General features: G+C 39.1%; 1 protein-coding gene across 3 annotated transcripts in view; it reads right to left on the bottom strand.

Moving 5' to 3' along the window:
• The window catches only part of Aff4 (ALF transcription elongation factor 4), a 72,490-nt gene that overhangs the window by 19,226 nt on the left and 39,781 nt on the right, over positions 1-13,483 (bottom strand). For all 3 annotated transcript variants that reach the window (XM_076578358.1, XM_076578360.1, XM_076578359.1), the window contains 8 exons: positions 13,190-13,226; positions 10,729-10,777; positions 7,310-7,364; positions 6,339-6,376; positions 5,808-5,970; positions 4,201-5,118; positions 1,983-2,071; positions 705-945 (listed from right to left, as the gene is read on the bottom strand). In XM_076578358.1, the coding sequence (XP_076434473.1) occupies positions 705-945; positions 1,983-2,071; positions 4,201-5,118; positions 5,808-5,970; positions 6,339-6,376; positions 7,310-7,364; positions 10,729-10,777; positions 13,190-13,226 (1,590 nt within the window). The remainder of the gene's footprint in view (positions 1-704; positions 946-1,982; positions 2,072-4,200; positions 5,119-5,807; positions 5,971-6,338; positions 6,377-7,309; positions 7,365-10,728; positions 10,778-13,189; positions 13,227-13,483) is intronic.

The following is a 13,483-nucleotide window of genomic DNA, read 5'->3' as shown; positions in this document are numbered from 1 at the left end:
GACCAGAACAGCTTAGAAAGCATATGAACAACCTGGTCATTTGGGAGATTGGGACAGTTGGATCAGGTTTTTTTCACATCCAAGTCAGGATACATAGTGAGATGCTGTCTTAAGAAAAAAAAAATAAAGATAATATCATAAACAGATTTAAGTCTACGAAAGACAGCTTTGAAAAACCTTCTTGGACCAAATCTTCATCAGTAAATACCAAGACTATTCAACTATACCATTGCTATGTTAATAAAGACGACCATTTGAAGCCAGGTGAGGTAGCACACACTTTTAGTCCCGCATTCAAAAAGCAGAGGCAAGTGGATTTCTTTGAGTTCCAGGCCAGCTAAGGCTAGCTACGTGGTGAGACCCTACCTCAAAAAAAAAAAAAAAAAAAAAAAAAAAAAAAAGCCAGATGTGGCGGCACAATCTGCAGCTCTGCCTACTCCTATAGAGGAAAACTGCCCAGAAACTCCAGCCCAGCTAACCTGGGGTATACAGCACTGCAGCAGCAGTAGAGAGAGCCTCATCAACAAGATGAGAAATGAGAACTAATTCCTGAAAGCTGTCCACACACGCACGTGCACGCTCACACTCATTTTAAAAACACCTTTTTAAAAAACGAAACAGGCCTCTAACTTTAACGAGACGCTTACAACCCTGAAGAAGACGTGGCAGGGGGATTTTCAAAGGCTCAAGCCCTAGCACCATACCTTGGCCTCTTTGGAGCTGCTGGAAACCTTCCCTTCGGTCTTCTTCTGCTTTGAAGTCGAGGAACTACTCTTGCTGCTGCCACTATTCTCCTTGTTGTTGGTACTGCTGGATTTTAAGGAAGATGACTGACTGACAGTCCTCTTCCGAGAGCCATGCTCTGGTTTTGCATCTTTTGAAGGAACAGGCCCAGCAGGTGAAGGTAGCAAGTCCTTTTCTTTTGTACTACTCTGCTTAGATGACCTGTCAAACAAAACAAATGCCCTCATTTCTGCAGAGTGAGATGGGAGTGAAGGATTTTCCCACCTATTTCACCAGCCTTTAGGACAAATTTGCAAAGGCATTCTCCATATGCTTGCAAAACAAAAAGACTGTAAATTCCATAAAGTAGTCATCTGGTTTCTTCCTCCACCTGCCCAATTTACTTATTTTCTCTTTTCTACAATCATGCCCAGGGCCCGAACAACCTGCCACACAATAAATATTCTGTGCTGGCTAGTTTTATGGCAACCTGACACAGGCAAGAATCATTTGAGAGATGGGAACCTCAATGGAGAAAATGCTTCCCTAAGTTTGGACTAGCCCTATAGAGAATTTTCTTAATTAGTGATTGATATGGGAGGGCCCAGCCGATTGTAATGATGTCTGGGCTGGTGGTTCTGGGTTCCATTAGAAAGCAGCCAGAGCAAGCCATGGAGAGCAAGGAAGCCAGTTAGCAGCACCCCTCCATGGCCTCTGCATCAGTTCCTGTTTCCAGGTTCTTGTCCTGCTTGAGTCCCTGTCCTGACTTCCTTAAGTGATAAAATAGTTGAGGTGATGAAGAAGCATAAGCCAAATAAATTCTTTCCTCCTCAAGTTGTTTTTTGTTTTGTTTTGGTTTTTGGTTTGTCGAGACAGGGTTTCTCTGGGTAGCTTTGCGCCTTTCCTGGATCTCACTCTGTAGACCAGGCTGGCCTCGAACTCACAGAGATCCGCCTGGCTCTGCCTCACGAGTGCTGGGATTAAAGGCATGTGCCACCACCGCCCGGCTCAAGTTGTTTTTTGATCATGGTGTTTCATCATAGCAATAGTAACCTAACTAGGATATATTCTTATCTCACTATAAAAAAGAAGAGAGTAAATGCTTCCCATTGCTATTAGCTAAAAGCAAAGCTCCTACTACTTCTGCATGTGCATATATATATGACATTTGGTTATTAAAAAGAATACTCTGAAGTATGTCAAAAAGTACCCAACAACAACTAGCCAATAATGGCATGCAACATGATTTGGGGACATACTCTCTGTTGCTGGATGGCTTGTGGCCTGATGAGTTCTTGTCCTCCATTTTGGGTTTTTTGCTCTCACTGGCTCGGTTATCATCATCATTCTGGACAAAAACAGAAACAGTAGCATGAGAAGGGTGTCCTATGTTAGATCCACACAGCCTAAACACTATTAACAGATTTCCCTAAAGTCTTAGAAGGTGTATCTCTTTTATGTTATAATTCTAGAGGCAGACAGATTCACAGAAATGTAATTAAGATTTAACTCACAAACCATAAAATCCACCCTCTAAAAGTATATAATTCTGCCAGGCGGCGGTGTGGCATACAACTTTAATCCCACCATGGAAGGCAGAACCAGGCAGATCTCTGTGAATATGAGCTAGCCTGGTCTACAGAACGAGATCCAGAACAGGCACCAAAGCTATAGGAGAAACCCCATCTTGAATAAAACAAACAACAACAACAAAAAGTATATAATTCTCTGGCATTTACTCAGAATTATACAGTCATCATCATAAGCAATTTTAGAACATTTTTATCATCCCTCAAAGTCATTTGTGTCAGTAGTCAGTTCACAATTTCTTCTTCTCCAAGGCCCTGATAATCTTTAATCTGCACATTTAGTCTTACTAGACCTCACAAATAAGCGGAATCATATAATGCGGTCTTTGATACCTGGATCCTTTTTTAACATACTCTTTTAATGATTCATATCATTTATGGCTAGATAGCATTGTACTATATAGCTATAATATATTTGATTTATTCATCAGTTAATAACCAATTTTTGACTAATTGATCGTTCAGATATGGCTATGAGCTCTATAGTAATAGTTTTGTGTTTATATTTCCATTACTTTCTCGGACATATACCTATAATTGGTAGATCATAAGGTAACTGTATATTCAGCTTTTTTGAGAAACTGCCAACTGTGTTCCAAAGCAGCTGCATCTCCCAGTTCTACTAGCACTGCATGGAAGTTCCAACTCTACAATTTCATCAGCACATGAACATACTGCTACTTGCTAACAGCTACGCCCTATCATATCAAAACTTCTTGGCCGAATCACAAGTGGAAAGCCTAACTGCTGTTGATGTTACTTCCATAGGTAAATCTAAGTTTTCCTCTTGCTTCAAGTAGTAAGCAACAGGAATGCAAACAAATATTCTACCTCTACTGTAACAGAAGTCTGCTTGACACCAAAAGATTAAGTTCAGATAAATGAAAACATGAGAAAAAGTCACCTACCAACTGCTTACCAGTGACTGGGTCTCCTCCCAGTATTATCAGCACAGCCTCCAGGAACTGCACCGACATTTTACCAAAATAGCATTTCAAAAATCCTAATTCTTGGGGAATGGCTGGAAAGATGTCTCAGTGGTTAAAAGCCACTGGCTGCTTTTGTAGAGGATCTGGGTTCTAAGCACCTACATAGTGGTTCAATCATCTCTAACTCAAGTTCCAGGGGATCTAACACCCTGTTTTGACCTCCTTGGGTACTAGGCACAATATGATGCACATACATATATAGAGGGTCTATATAAAGCTGATCTTATATACTATGCTTTGTCTTTAAGTTTGAGGGATGAGAGTGAGCTATGTGCCAACAACTTTCTTTCTATGTTGGACTGCATCCAGAGCTTCACACATGCTTAGCAAGAGCAAGGCTCTGTCACTGAGCCGTAGGGAATGTTCTCAGTTCTGACCTTTGTTAATGGAAAAAAAGCTAGGCGCAAGGTGTGTATACATTCTCAAGGATGTACATGTCACAAAATTAGTGAGTCAGTTTTACCCACATTACTTACAGTGACTAATGTAAAGGCAAAACAGCAAGTACTTGGGGATAGAGAGGTTGATCAGCAGTTAAGGGCACTTGCTACTCTTCTAGCAGGACCAAAGTTTGGATCCTAGTAACCATCAATGTCAGGCAGCTCACAACTAGCTATAACTGGCTCCAGGGAATTTGACACCCTCTATTGGCCTTCAAAGGAACATACACAAGCATGAGTATATATACACACACAGAAACAGACACAAGACAGATAGACAGACAGACACACACACACACACACACACACAGCATATACTCACAGACACACATAAATAAAAATTTTTAAAAAATAGCTAGTGTTTTAATATCAAGATGTTTAAAGACATGGAAAGTGGGAACAAAATTATTAAAAAAAAAAAAAAAAAAAAAAAAAAAAGAACCACAACCCCTTACATACCTTGTGTTTCCTCTTGCCTTTGTTGGAAGCCTTTTCTGAGGTTTGCTTCTGTGCCTCTCTCCCGTGTTTTTCTGGCACATTTTTCTTTTCCCCCTTGGGAGGTTCTGTTTCTTTGTAAGGCTTTCCTGGTATTCTAGTCAAGAGATTCAGGTCAATCTTGACAATAAGTGGGTACCTGTCATCGGGCTCACTGAGTGGGGAAAGGAGCTCCTTCTCTTCCATAGGAGAGAACATTCGTTGCCGAAAAAAGCTATCTTCTTCCTCCACGGAGGAGGGCTTGACAGGAGTCCTATTGCTTTCGGGGTACTTGGGAGTCTGTGAGGAAGGAGGGGGGCTCTCACTCTCATCTGAATCTGAGGACGAGGTATCTGTGTCTATGATTTCCCTAGATTTCTGGGAGGATTTACTTGATGACTTGTATTTCTTTTTCTCTGCTATAGGTCGAGGAGAGGATTTCGATTCCTTTTTGATGTTGGGTTTCCTCGAGCCCTTGGTGGCGGCTTTGTGCCGGCTGGAGGGCATGCTGGTGGCCATGTCTACAGGGGTTTCACTTTCTATCTTCAGGCCTCCGCGGGGCTCTTCAGCAGCTGACTTCTCAGCCTTTTTGGGTTGCTTTTTGCCGACAGTTCTCCTCTGTGTGGTGCTGTCACTCTGTGCAGGAGACTTTTGCCTCCCGCGTCCACTTTCTGATCCCTTTTGGATGGTTTTAGAGTCTCGTCCTGGAGTAGCAGAACTTGTTTCTTTTGGTCCTCCAGGATCAGTATAGTTATTCCCAGCACCCTGTTCTCGGCCTTCTTTTTTGTAGGCTTGAGATGATGGGACATTACTGTCTACAGAAGAAGCTGGGGACACTTTATGTGGGTTCACTTTGTTCAACCAATTATCAAGTTGCCACTTGTTTGTTGGTGGTGGTTCAGGCTGGAAAAAAAAAACAACAGAGAAATATATAAATGTAGTTTTTTTTTCCCCAATATTGAAGCCCCTCCCCCCCCTTATAAAGTCAAGTAAGAGGAAAAAGAACAATGCTTAATGTAACAAGCATTTGTTTGCCCAGTTTCTGCCAGGATTAAAGCACAGGTAAAATACGATTACCTCTAATCACTTGGCCTCCTGAGTGCTAGATTACAGGTAGAGCTACCATGAACAGCTTATTACAAATGGCCTTTAAATGACCAATATTACAGTAAGAAGTTCAATTTGAAAGGCAGTATTGCAATAATTCTAGAAAGTAAAAATGATGTTGGTACCAGGAGAGACTTTCAGTTGCACCTTATCAATCTACAAAACAATTATACAACATGAGACTCACTTTATTCACAGTAACTACATAACATAAATTCCCTGTTAAGAGGCAAAAGTAAGGACTAAATCCTAATTTTTTTAAAAGTTGTTTTTTTTGGGGGGAGGGGGCTGAGGACCGAATCCAGGGCCAGCGCTCTACCACTGAGCTACATCCCCAACCCCAAGTTTTTTTAAATAAGAAGAAAACCGAACTGGTTTAGGTTTTCTGTAAGATAGCTACATGGTTCCACTGCCTTGATCAGACTCTGCGGTGACGGGCTGGGTGGATCTCGTGACAAAGCTTACGGAAGCAGCCCCCCCCTCACCTCAGGAGATGCGTCCTGTGAAGGCTCATTGGCCTCGCTGTCACTGGAGCTGCTCTCGCTCTCCGAGTCGGAGCCAGAGCTGCTTTCAGATCCACTGTGGCTGCTCGAGTCATCCCTGGAGTTCTCTGCTCCCTCACTGTTATGATGTGAAGGCTCAGAGTTACTGAAGGAGAGAAAATAGAAATGATAAAAGTTTCCTTTACAATGGCAACAGAAACTCACCCAAACCTGCAACCAACCTGAGTAACAAAGTGTGCCCACACTGTTACATTTAAAAGAACCCAAAACTTCTACAAACAGACATCCCCCAAAAGTTTCTTATATATCACTCACCTAATAATACTCACTTTTAACATACATTAAAATTCACCCAGTCTGAGTACATAATTTAATAAATTTTAGTTAATTAATAGAACTACAATCACCATCATAGCCGACATTATTTATAAGGCCACTTATGATACCACCACAATGTTAAATCAAACCAATCTCAGCCATAAAAACAAGACCACAAAATAAAAGGATCTCTACCTTCCTGGTGTACTCCTTGGCATTGTCTTATCACAATCCTAAAAGTAAAGCATAAGAAATATGTGAAATGACAAATAATATGAATGTCTGAACTCAAAAAACAAAAACTGGCTTCTCTAAACAATAATGAATTAATGTTTACTTAATAGAGTGATTAAAAAAACAAAACCTAGGCCAGGTGGTGGTGGCGAACGCCTTTAATCCCAGCACTCAGGAGGCAGAGGCAGGCAGATCTCTGTGAGTTTGAGGCCAGCCTGGGCTACCAAGTGAGTCCCAGGAAAGGTGCAAAGCTACACAGAGAAACCCTGTCTCAAAAAACAAAACAAACAAACAAACAACAACAACAAACAAAAAAAACCTAGTCCATCATAGCACTCAAAAGGTGGAAGCAGCAGGATCATGAGACTGAGGCCAGCCTGGGCCACTTGATGAAACACTGCCTCAAAACAAAACCAATAACCAAAGCACCACAAACAATACCAAACCAGGATCCTGTGTTTACTTAAAGAAGTAGTGCTTGCCTACCTCAGTCTCCAGTAGTACTCTACTACAAAAAAAAATTCTCTAGGATAAGACTTAAAAAGTTGGGGGGTTGGAGAGATGGCTCATCATTTAAGAGCACTACCTGCAAGTACTCTTGCAGAAGATCCCAGAACCTACATGGTGCTCACAACCATCTGTAACTCCAGTTCCAAGGGACCCATTTGTATTAAAAAAAAAAAATCATTTTTTAAAAACTTTTGAAAATATTTCTTGTAAGTAACCTCCTGCTTCAAAAGTATGTTCTGGTCCATAATAAATGTTAAGGAAAAGTCAATTAAAATAACAAAAAGGGAAGCTTAATGACATTACAGAAGACTACAAACATCCAGTATAAGAAAACTTACAGGAAAATGTACTGATCTTAAAAACTACGACACAATCAAACAGTAAGTATAAAGGACTGACAACAGACTGTATAGTAGACACACCTGTTCCCCATCACTGTCTTCACTGCTGCTTAGTTTTAAGTCATCTTTTAACATACTAGAGGGAAAAGGCAGAAAGGAACATTAATCACAGCAGGCCAGAGTACTAAATATTTACCATAATTCTAGGACTAATCATTGTGTTAGCCAAAAATTTAATTGAAATACACATGCACACACTGTCTTTATCCTGTTTAGATTTGCTCACATTCTAGTAAAAAATTTAAGCCAGGTGGTGGTGGTGCACGCCTTTAATCCCAGCACTTGGGAGGCAGAGGCAGATGGATCTCTGTGAATTCGAGGCCCGCCAGTCTGGTTTACAAAGTAAGTTCCAGGACAGCCAGGGCAGTTACACAGAGAAACTCTGTTTTGAAAAACCAAAAAAAAAAATTTTAAAAAAAGGAAGAAATTATCCATTTTTATAACCTCAACTTTCCATGCATTAAAAAAAATTTTTTTTTTTTAATTTAAGCCAGGTGATGGTGCACATGCCTTCAATCCCAGCACTCCGGAGGCAGAGGCAGGTGGATCTCTGAGTTCAAGGCCAACCTGGCCTACAGAAAGAATTCCAGAACAGCCAGGGCTACACAGAGAAACTTTGTTTCAAAAAACAAAAACAAAAATTAAAGAAAGCAAAATGTAGCATTCTGCAAAGAGAGCAGTGGGCATGGTAGGACGGTAGGAACAAAGCTGCTGCCTCCACTAGTAACATGCTCACTTCCTTTTCTAGTTCAACTCTCACATGCACTCCTGTTACAACAAACTTGTCTCTCATTGGACACAGGCATGAATACTAACACAGTTACTAAAGCGTGATCTACCCTCTCATTGGACACACGCATGGATACCAAAACAGTTACTAAAGCGTGATCTACCCTCTCATTGGACACAGGCATGGATACTAACAGTTACTAAAGCGTGATCTACCAGATATGAGTCCTAAGGAGAAGCAAGAGAGAATGGAACCATCAAGCAACTCCTCCCTTGTCTCCAATGGTCCATGAAGACAAAGAGCTGAGTGACTGCTGGCAACTGGTTAACTGAAAAAAGTTCTGGTTCACAATGCCTTGCTATGAAGACAAGTGACACCAGCACTAGAGTTTGGGGTAAGAAATGGCTTTGTATGAATTTTTAAATCCAAGTTCTAAATCTTCCTTCACCGAAATTTAAATTGAATTAAAAATATATAAATACAATAAGCTGACAATTTCTACAATTTTTTAAAGTAAAATCAAAGATTTAAGTTTTCCTTAAGTCCAAAATCATTAGATTTAAATAAAATGTGAGTAACACGAAACATTCTGTGGTTTTGGGGTTTTTTTTTCATGAAGGAAAAATTAACATAAAGTTTGGGAGATCTGTATCTAGAAAATATTGACTTCCTCATTACCTTTCTTTTTAAAGTGTTGTGAGTCTCCAATCAGTAGGAAGAAGTCTTCTTTCACAGCAGTAACTACTTGTACTCTCCCCTCAAAGCCTAATCTGCATTTCTAAATCTGACCCCCAAATTCGAAATACACACACACACACACACACACACACACAATCACCTGAAATAAGTAACCAGATGACTATGTAATATGAGAAGTGGTTTAAAATTAGTTCAGTAAATGGAATTTTTAAAAAGTTTTCTTTGAACAAGGGCTTAGCATATCTCTATGACTGATCCAGTAAGGAAAATGGACTTCCTCTGAATTCTCTCAGCCCTTATGATTTAATAATGGCAGCTCAATGAACCTGTTTACATATGTAAGTATGTCAAAGCCTTTACGACACCTCTCTAGGTCCAGCATGTTTTTGTTTCCTCAGCAACCAAAGTGGTATGCCCATATGGAGCAGACAAGCATTATTAGTTTTTGGCATAAAGATATGATAACAAAGACATAATGAGTTTCTCAGCAGTGTATGGAAGTTGTTTTTGTTCATGTAGTTTCTTCTCAGTCCTCCTTTTGTTACATGAAGAAGCTGTTAGGCTGAGGTTAGTGCTGTGGTCTGTGGCTGTGGTACAGGAAGCCACATAATTGCTGTTTCTTTGGAACTTTGTTCTAATCACTGATTTAAATGGTTAATCTCAGGATTCAGGTGCTCACACTCTAGATGTAATTTATTATCACCTAATACACCTACCCCTACTGTGATACATACTTCTGATTCTACCAACAAAATATAATAAAAATATGAAAACTTCAAAAAAATAGAAATGATGCTGCATTCAGTGGCTAAATGGAAGGTTTACTAAGAAGAATCCCATCTTTAACATAATTTTTTTTTATTAAATGTGCAGTGCTGGTGCATGCCTTTAATCCAGCACTCATGAAGCAGAGGCAGGAAGATCTCTATGAGTTCAAGGCAGCCTAGTCTATAGAGTGAGTTTCAGGACAGCTAGGGATACACAGAGAAACCCTGTCTCAAAAAACAGGACACGGACACACACTCACACACAAACTATGAACTCAGAATAGAGGTGGGCAAACCACGGCCTGCATGGCAAACTTAGGCCACTACTGTTTTTTCTTTTCCTTTTGTTTGTTGAGATTCGTATTGTTTTTGTTGTTTTGAAGAAAGGTATTACTACATATAGCCTAGATTGGTCAAACTTGCTTTTGTAGTCCTGGCTGGCTTTAAACTCATGGCAATCCTCCTGACTCAGTCTTTGGGAATGCTGGGATTATAGACAAGTATTTCCATAACTAGTTTTTCACTACTGTCTTGTAAATAAATTTTTATTGGACTGGAGATATTGCTCAGTAGTATGTTACTTGCCTAGCATGTGAAATAACCTCAATCTCTATTACCACAAAAAAGAGAAAACCCAGGTATAATGACACTTGCCTATATATAATCTGAATACATGAGAAGTAGAGGCAAGAGGATTAAGTTCATGTCATCCTTGAATACATATGGTAAGTTTGAGGACAGCCTAGACACCATGAGACTTGGTATCAAAAAACAAAAACAACAAAATTAGTATTATTAGATGGAGCACAGCCATGTCTGTGGTCTGTACAGCTTTTATACTGTAATGACAAAACTGAGTACTTAGGACATAAAATCTATTATATGCTCTCTGGCCCTTTACAGATAAAGTTAGCTTATGTATGCCATAAAACATTAGTGTTTCTAGATGGGGATGTATGTAGTTCAATGCACAAGGCCTCTGGTTTCACAGTGAAAACAAAACAGATCAGTAGTGGGTAAAGGGGCTTACTACTATGCCCAACAACCTGAACTTAAGCCGAGACCAGAGAATGACTCCCACAAGTTGACCTCTGACTTCCATATGCATACATATACACATACAAAATAAATGGTTAATTTAAATTTTTAAAAAACAAAAGAGTAATATTTCTAGCATTTAAAATATCCATCTATTACAGATAACTTCTAGGAAAAAAAAGAAACCCATTAAACATTAAACTTACGATTTTGACTGGTGCCCATTTGATGTTTTAGCAGAAGCACTGTATCTTTCTAAAACAAAAAGATATAGAAGTGAGCAACTGTAATTGGTTATTTAGATTATAAAATGTCTATACAAAATGTGTATCTTCAAAAATATAAATCAAAATAAATACATTACACATAGTGGACAGGAGACACAGGCATTCTCATAAGCAATGATCTTTCACAGCCATTTTAGAAGGTAATATGCTCACATTATCTTATCAATACTGTAACTATCCTGCTACTGATCTAGTTCAATGAAAGGAATCTACCCAGTATCTGGAGGAATGCTCACACATACATAGAAACATGATATTAATAATATGGCTTTACTGATATTTTTTTGAAGATAGGGTCTCACTACACAGCCTGGGCTGGCCCAAATTCATAATGCAGAGCCTGGACCGGCCTTGAACTTACAATCTTTCTGTTTCAGCTCCCCTAAAGTCAGGGTTCTAAGTGTGTGTCACCACATCCAGCATTATAATAGCACAGCTTTAACAACAAAAGCTAGGAAATAAAATACATGTCCATTAGTAGAAGGCTAATTAAATAACTGTAATTATTTCATGTAACATGGTTTAATGTTACAAGAGAAAATTAGAATTCATACTGATAAACATTTAAAATAAATTTAGTATTGGGGTAAAGATGGTGCAGAAATTATGGGAAGGGCCAACTAATGACTAGCACAGCTGGAGACCCATACCCTGAGGAGTTCATCCCTGAGGGCCAGGAGCTCCCCCCCAAAAAAAATAAATAAAAATAAATCCAGTGAAAAATACAATTAAAATCAATTAAAAAAGATGAAGTTTATGATCCCATTTGCCATAATTAAACACTGGGGAAGTAAATGAAGGTGGAGCAAAAATAAGGAGGAGATAGTTTTAAGAGAATATCAGAAACTTTTGGTTTATAGCTAGCTATTTTTGATGTATCAATATGTCACAGATGGGTGTGGTGATGAATGCCTTTAATCCTAGCAGTCCAGAGATAGAGGCAGAAGGGTCTCTGAGTACCAGGACAGCCAAGGCTACACAGTGAAATCCTGCTTCAAAAACCACCGTCCCTTTTACCCAGAACTACAGCTGTAAGGTAGAACTAAATAGACATACAGATTTAAAGTTTGACTACTATAAGTTGTCTTGTGACCTCCACATGTATACTGTCGCATTCCCATGCCTTCTACACACATGATAAATATATAAACAGAGGAGCTTTTTTTTTTTTTTTTTTTTTTTTTTTTTTTTTTTTTTTTTTTTTTCTGAGACAGGGTTTCTCTGTGAACCAGCTCTGGCTGTCCTGGAACTCACTCTGTAGACAAACAGATAAATTCTTGTTTTATCTCTTGCATTAAAATCTCACACACATACACACATACACACACAAAACCAACTAGCAAAAGGTAAAAAAAAAATCTTATTTGTATTTTTCAGAATACTCTTAGGCCAGCATAAATCTATCTAATGGACTGTTGTTCACAGAATTCCTTTTCCGTACCGGAGTACATGGCACCACTCAAACACCTGCCCTGACCTTGACCTCAGCACTATCAATCTGCACGTTTCTTGGTTCCACATATATTCTCTACAGCCATCTTCCACAAGAGTTCTGAAAAGTGAAGAATGGAGGTGAACTTGAGGCTGCAGAGGACACCAGGCTTCCTATCCAGATCAGAATGCATAAAGAGCCTGTGGTAGTGCTAACATAACCATTTCTGCCTTTGGTTTTATCACCACAAAACCAGTACCATGAAGGAAGTGGAAAGACTGAATGGCTCTTGACTTTGTGAGGTGTCCACCAAACTGATTTTATGAAATTTCAACTATTAGTTCAGATAAGTAAGTTTATTTTGATTTTTTGTTTGTTTTTTGAGATAGGGTCTCTCTTTACATAGGCCTGGCTAGCCTGAAGTTCACTCTGTAAACCAGGTTGGCCTTAAACTCACAGAGATCCTCCTGCTTCTGCCTCCTAAGTACAGGGAGGGACTAAAGGCATGTGCCACCATGCCCAGCTTATTTTGATTTTTAATGACTTATAGTTTTTGAGTTTTCTTAAGACTAAGCCTGGGGCTGGAGAGATGGCTCAGAGGTTAAGAGCACTGGCTGTTCTTCCAGAGGTCATGAGTTCAATTCCCAGCAACCACATGGTGGCTCACAACCATCTGTAATGAGATCTGGTGCCCTCTTCTGACATGCAGGTGTATATGCAGACAGAACACTGTATACATAATAAATAAATAAATAAATAAATAAATAAATAAATAAATAAATAAATAAATAAAAAATACTAAGCTTACCTTGTTATTTTTTTATCAGATCATAAAATCAGAGTGAGAAATATAAAAAAAATTAAACATACTATAAGGCATGGCTATATTTAAAAAAAAGGCCCAATAAATAGGCTAATTTGAAAACCAGCAAGAAAACAAATACTTACTTTGTTCCCCAGGGCCAAAGTTAGACTGCTGAGACTCCTAAGAGAAAGGAACATAAAATTATACAAAATAATGGCACCAGAGAAAGATCCATTAGTTGAGAAAAGCTCCAAGTGATAAAAATGCTTCAACATATATGAAAGAGAAAATACTGAAAGAATGGAATGGCTGCATCTAAACAAAAGACTTTACCAGAGCTTACAGAAATAATACAAAGCTACTCAAGAGTCTCCATTTCTTTTCAGCACACCTATGATACTCATAATCTAATTCAGAGACCTACAGAGTTCAAATAA

This window comes from Peromyscus maniculatus, chromosome 8 (assembly GCF_049852395.1).
Source record: "Peromyscus maniculatus bairdii isolate BWxNUB_F1_BW_parent chromosome 8, HU_Pman_BW_mat_3.1, whole genome shotgun sequence".
Classification (NCBI taxonomy): domain Eukaryota; kingdom Metazoa; phylum Chordata; class Mammalia; order Rodentia; family Cricetidae; genus Peromyscus; species Peromyscus maniculatus.
The sequence above is the reverse complement of the archived record's forward strand: the minus strand, read 5'-3'. Positions and strand labels throughout refer to the sequence as shown.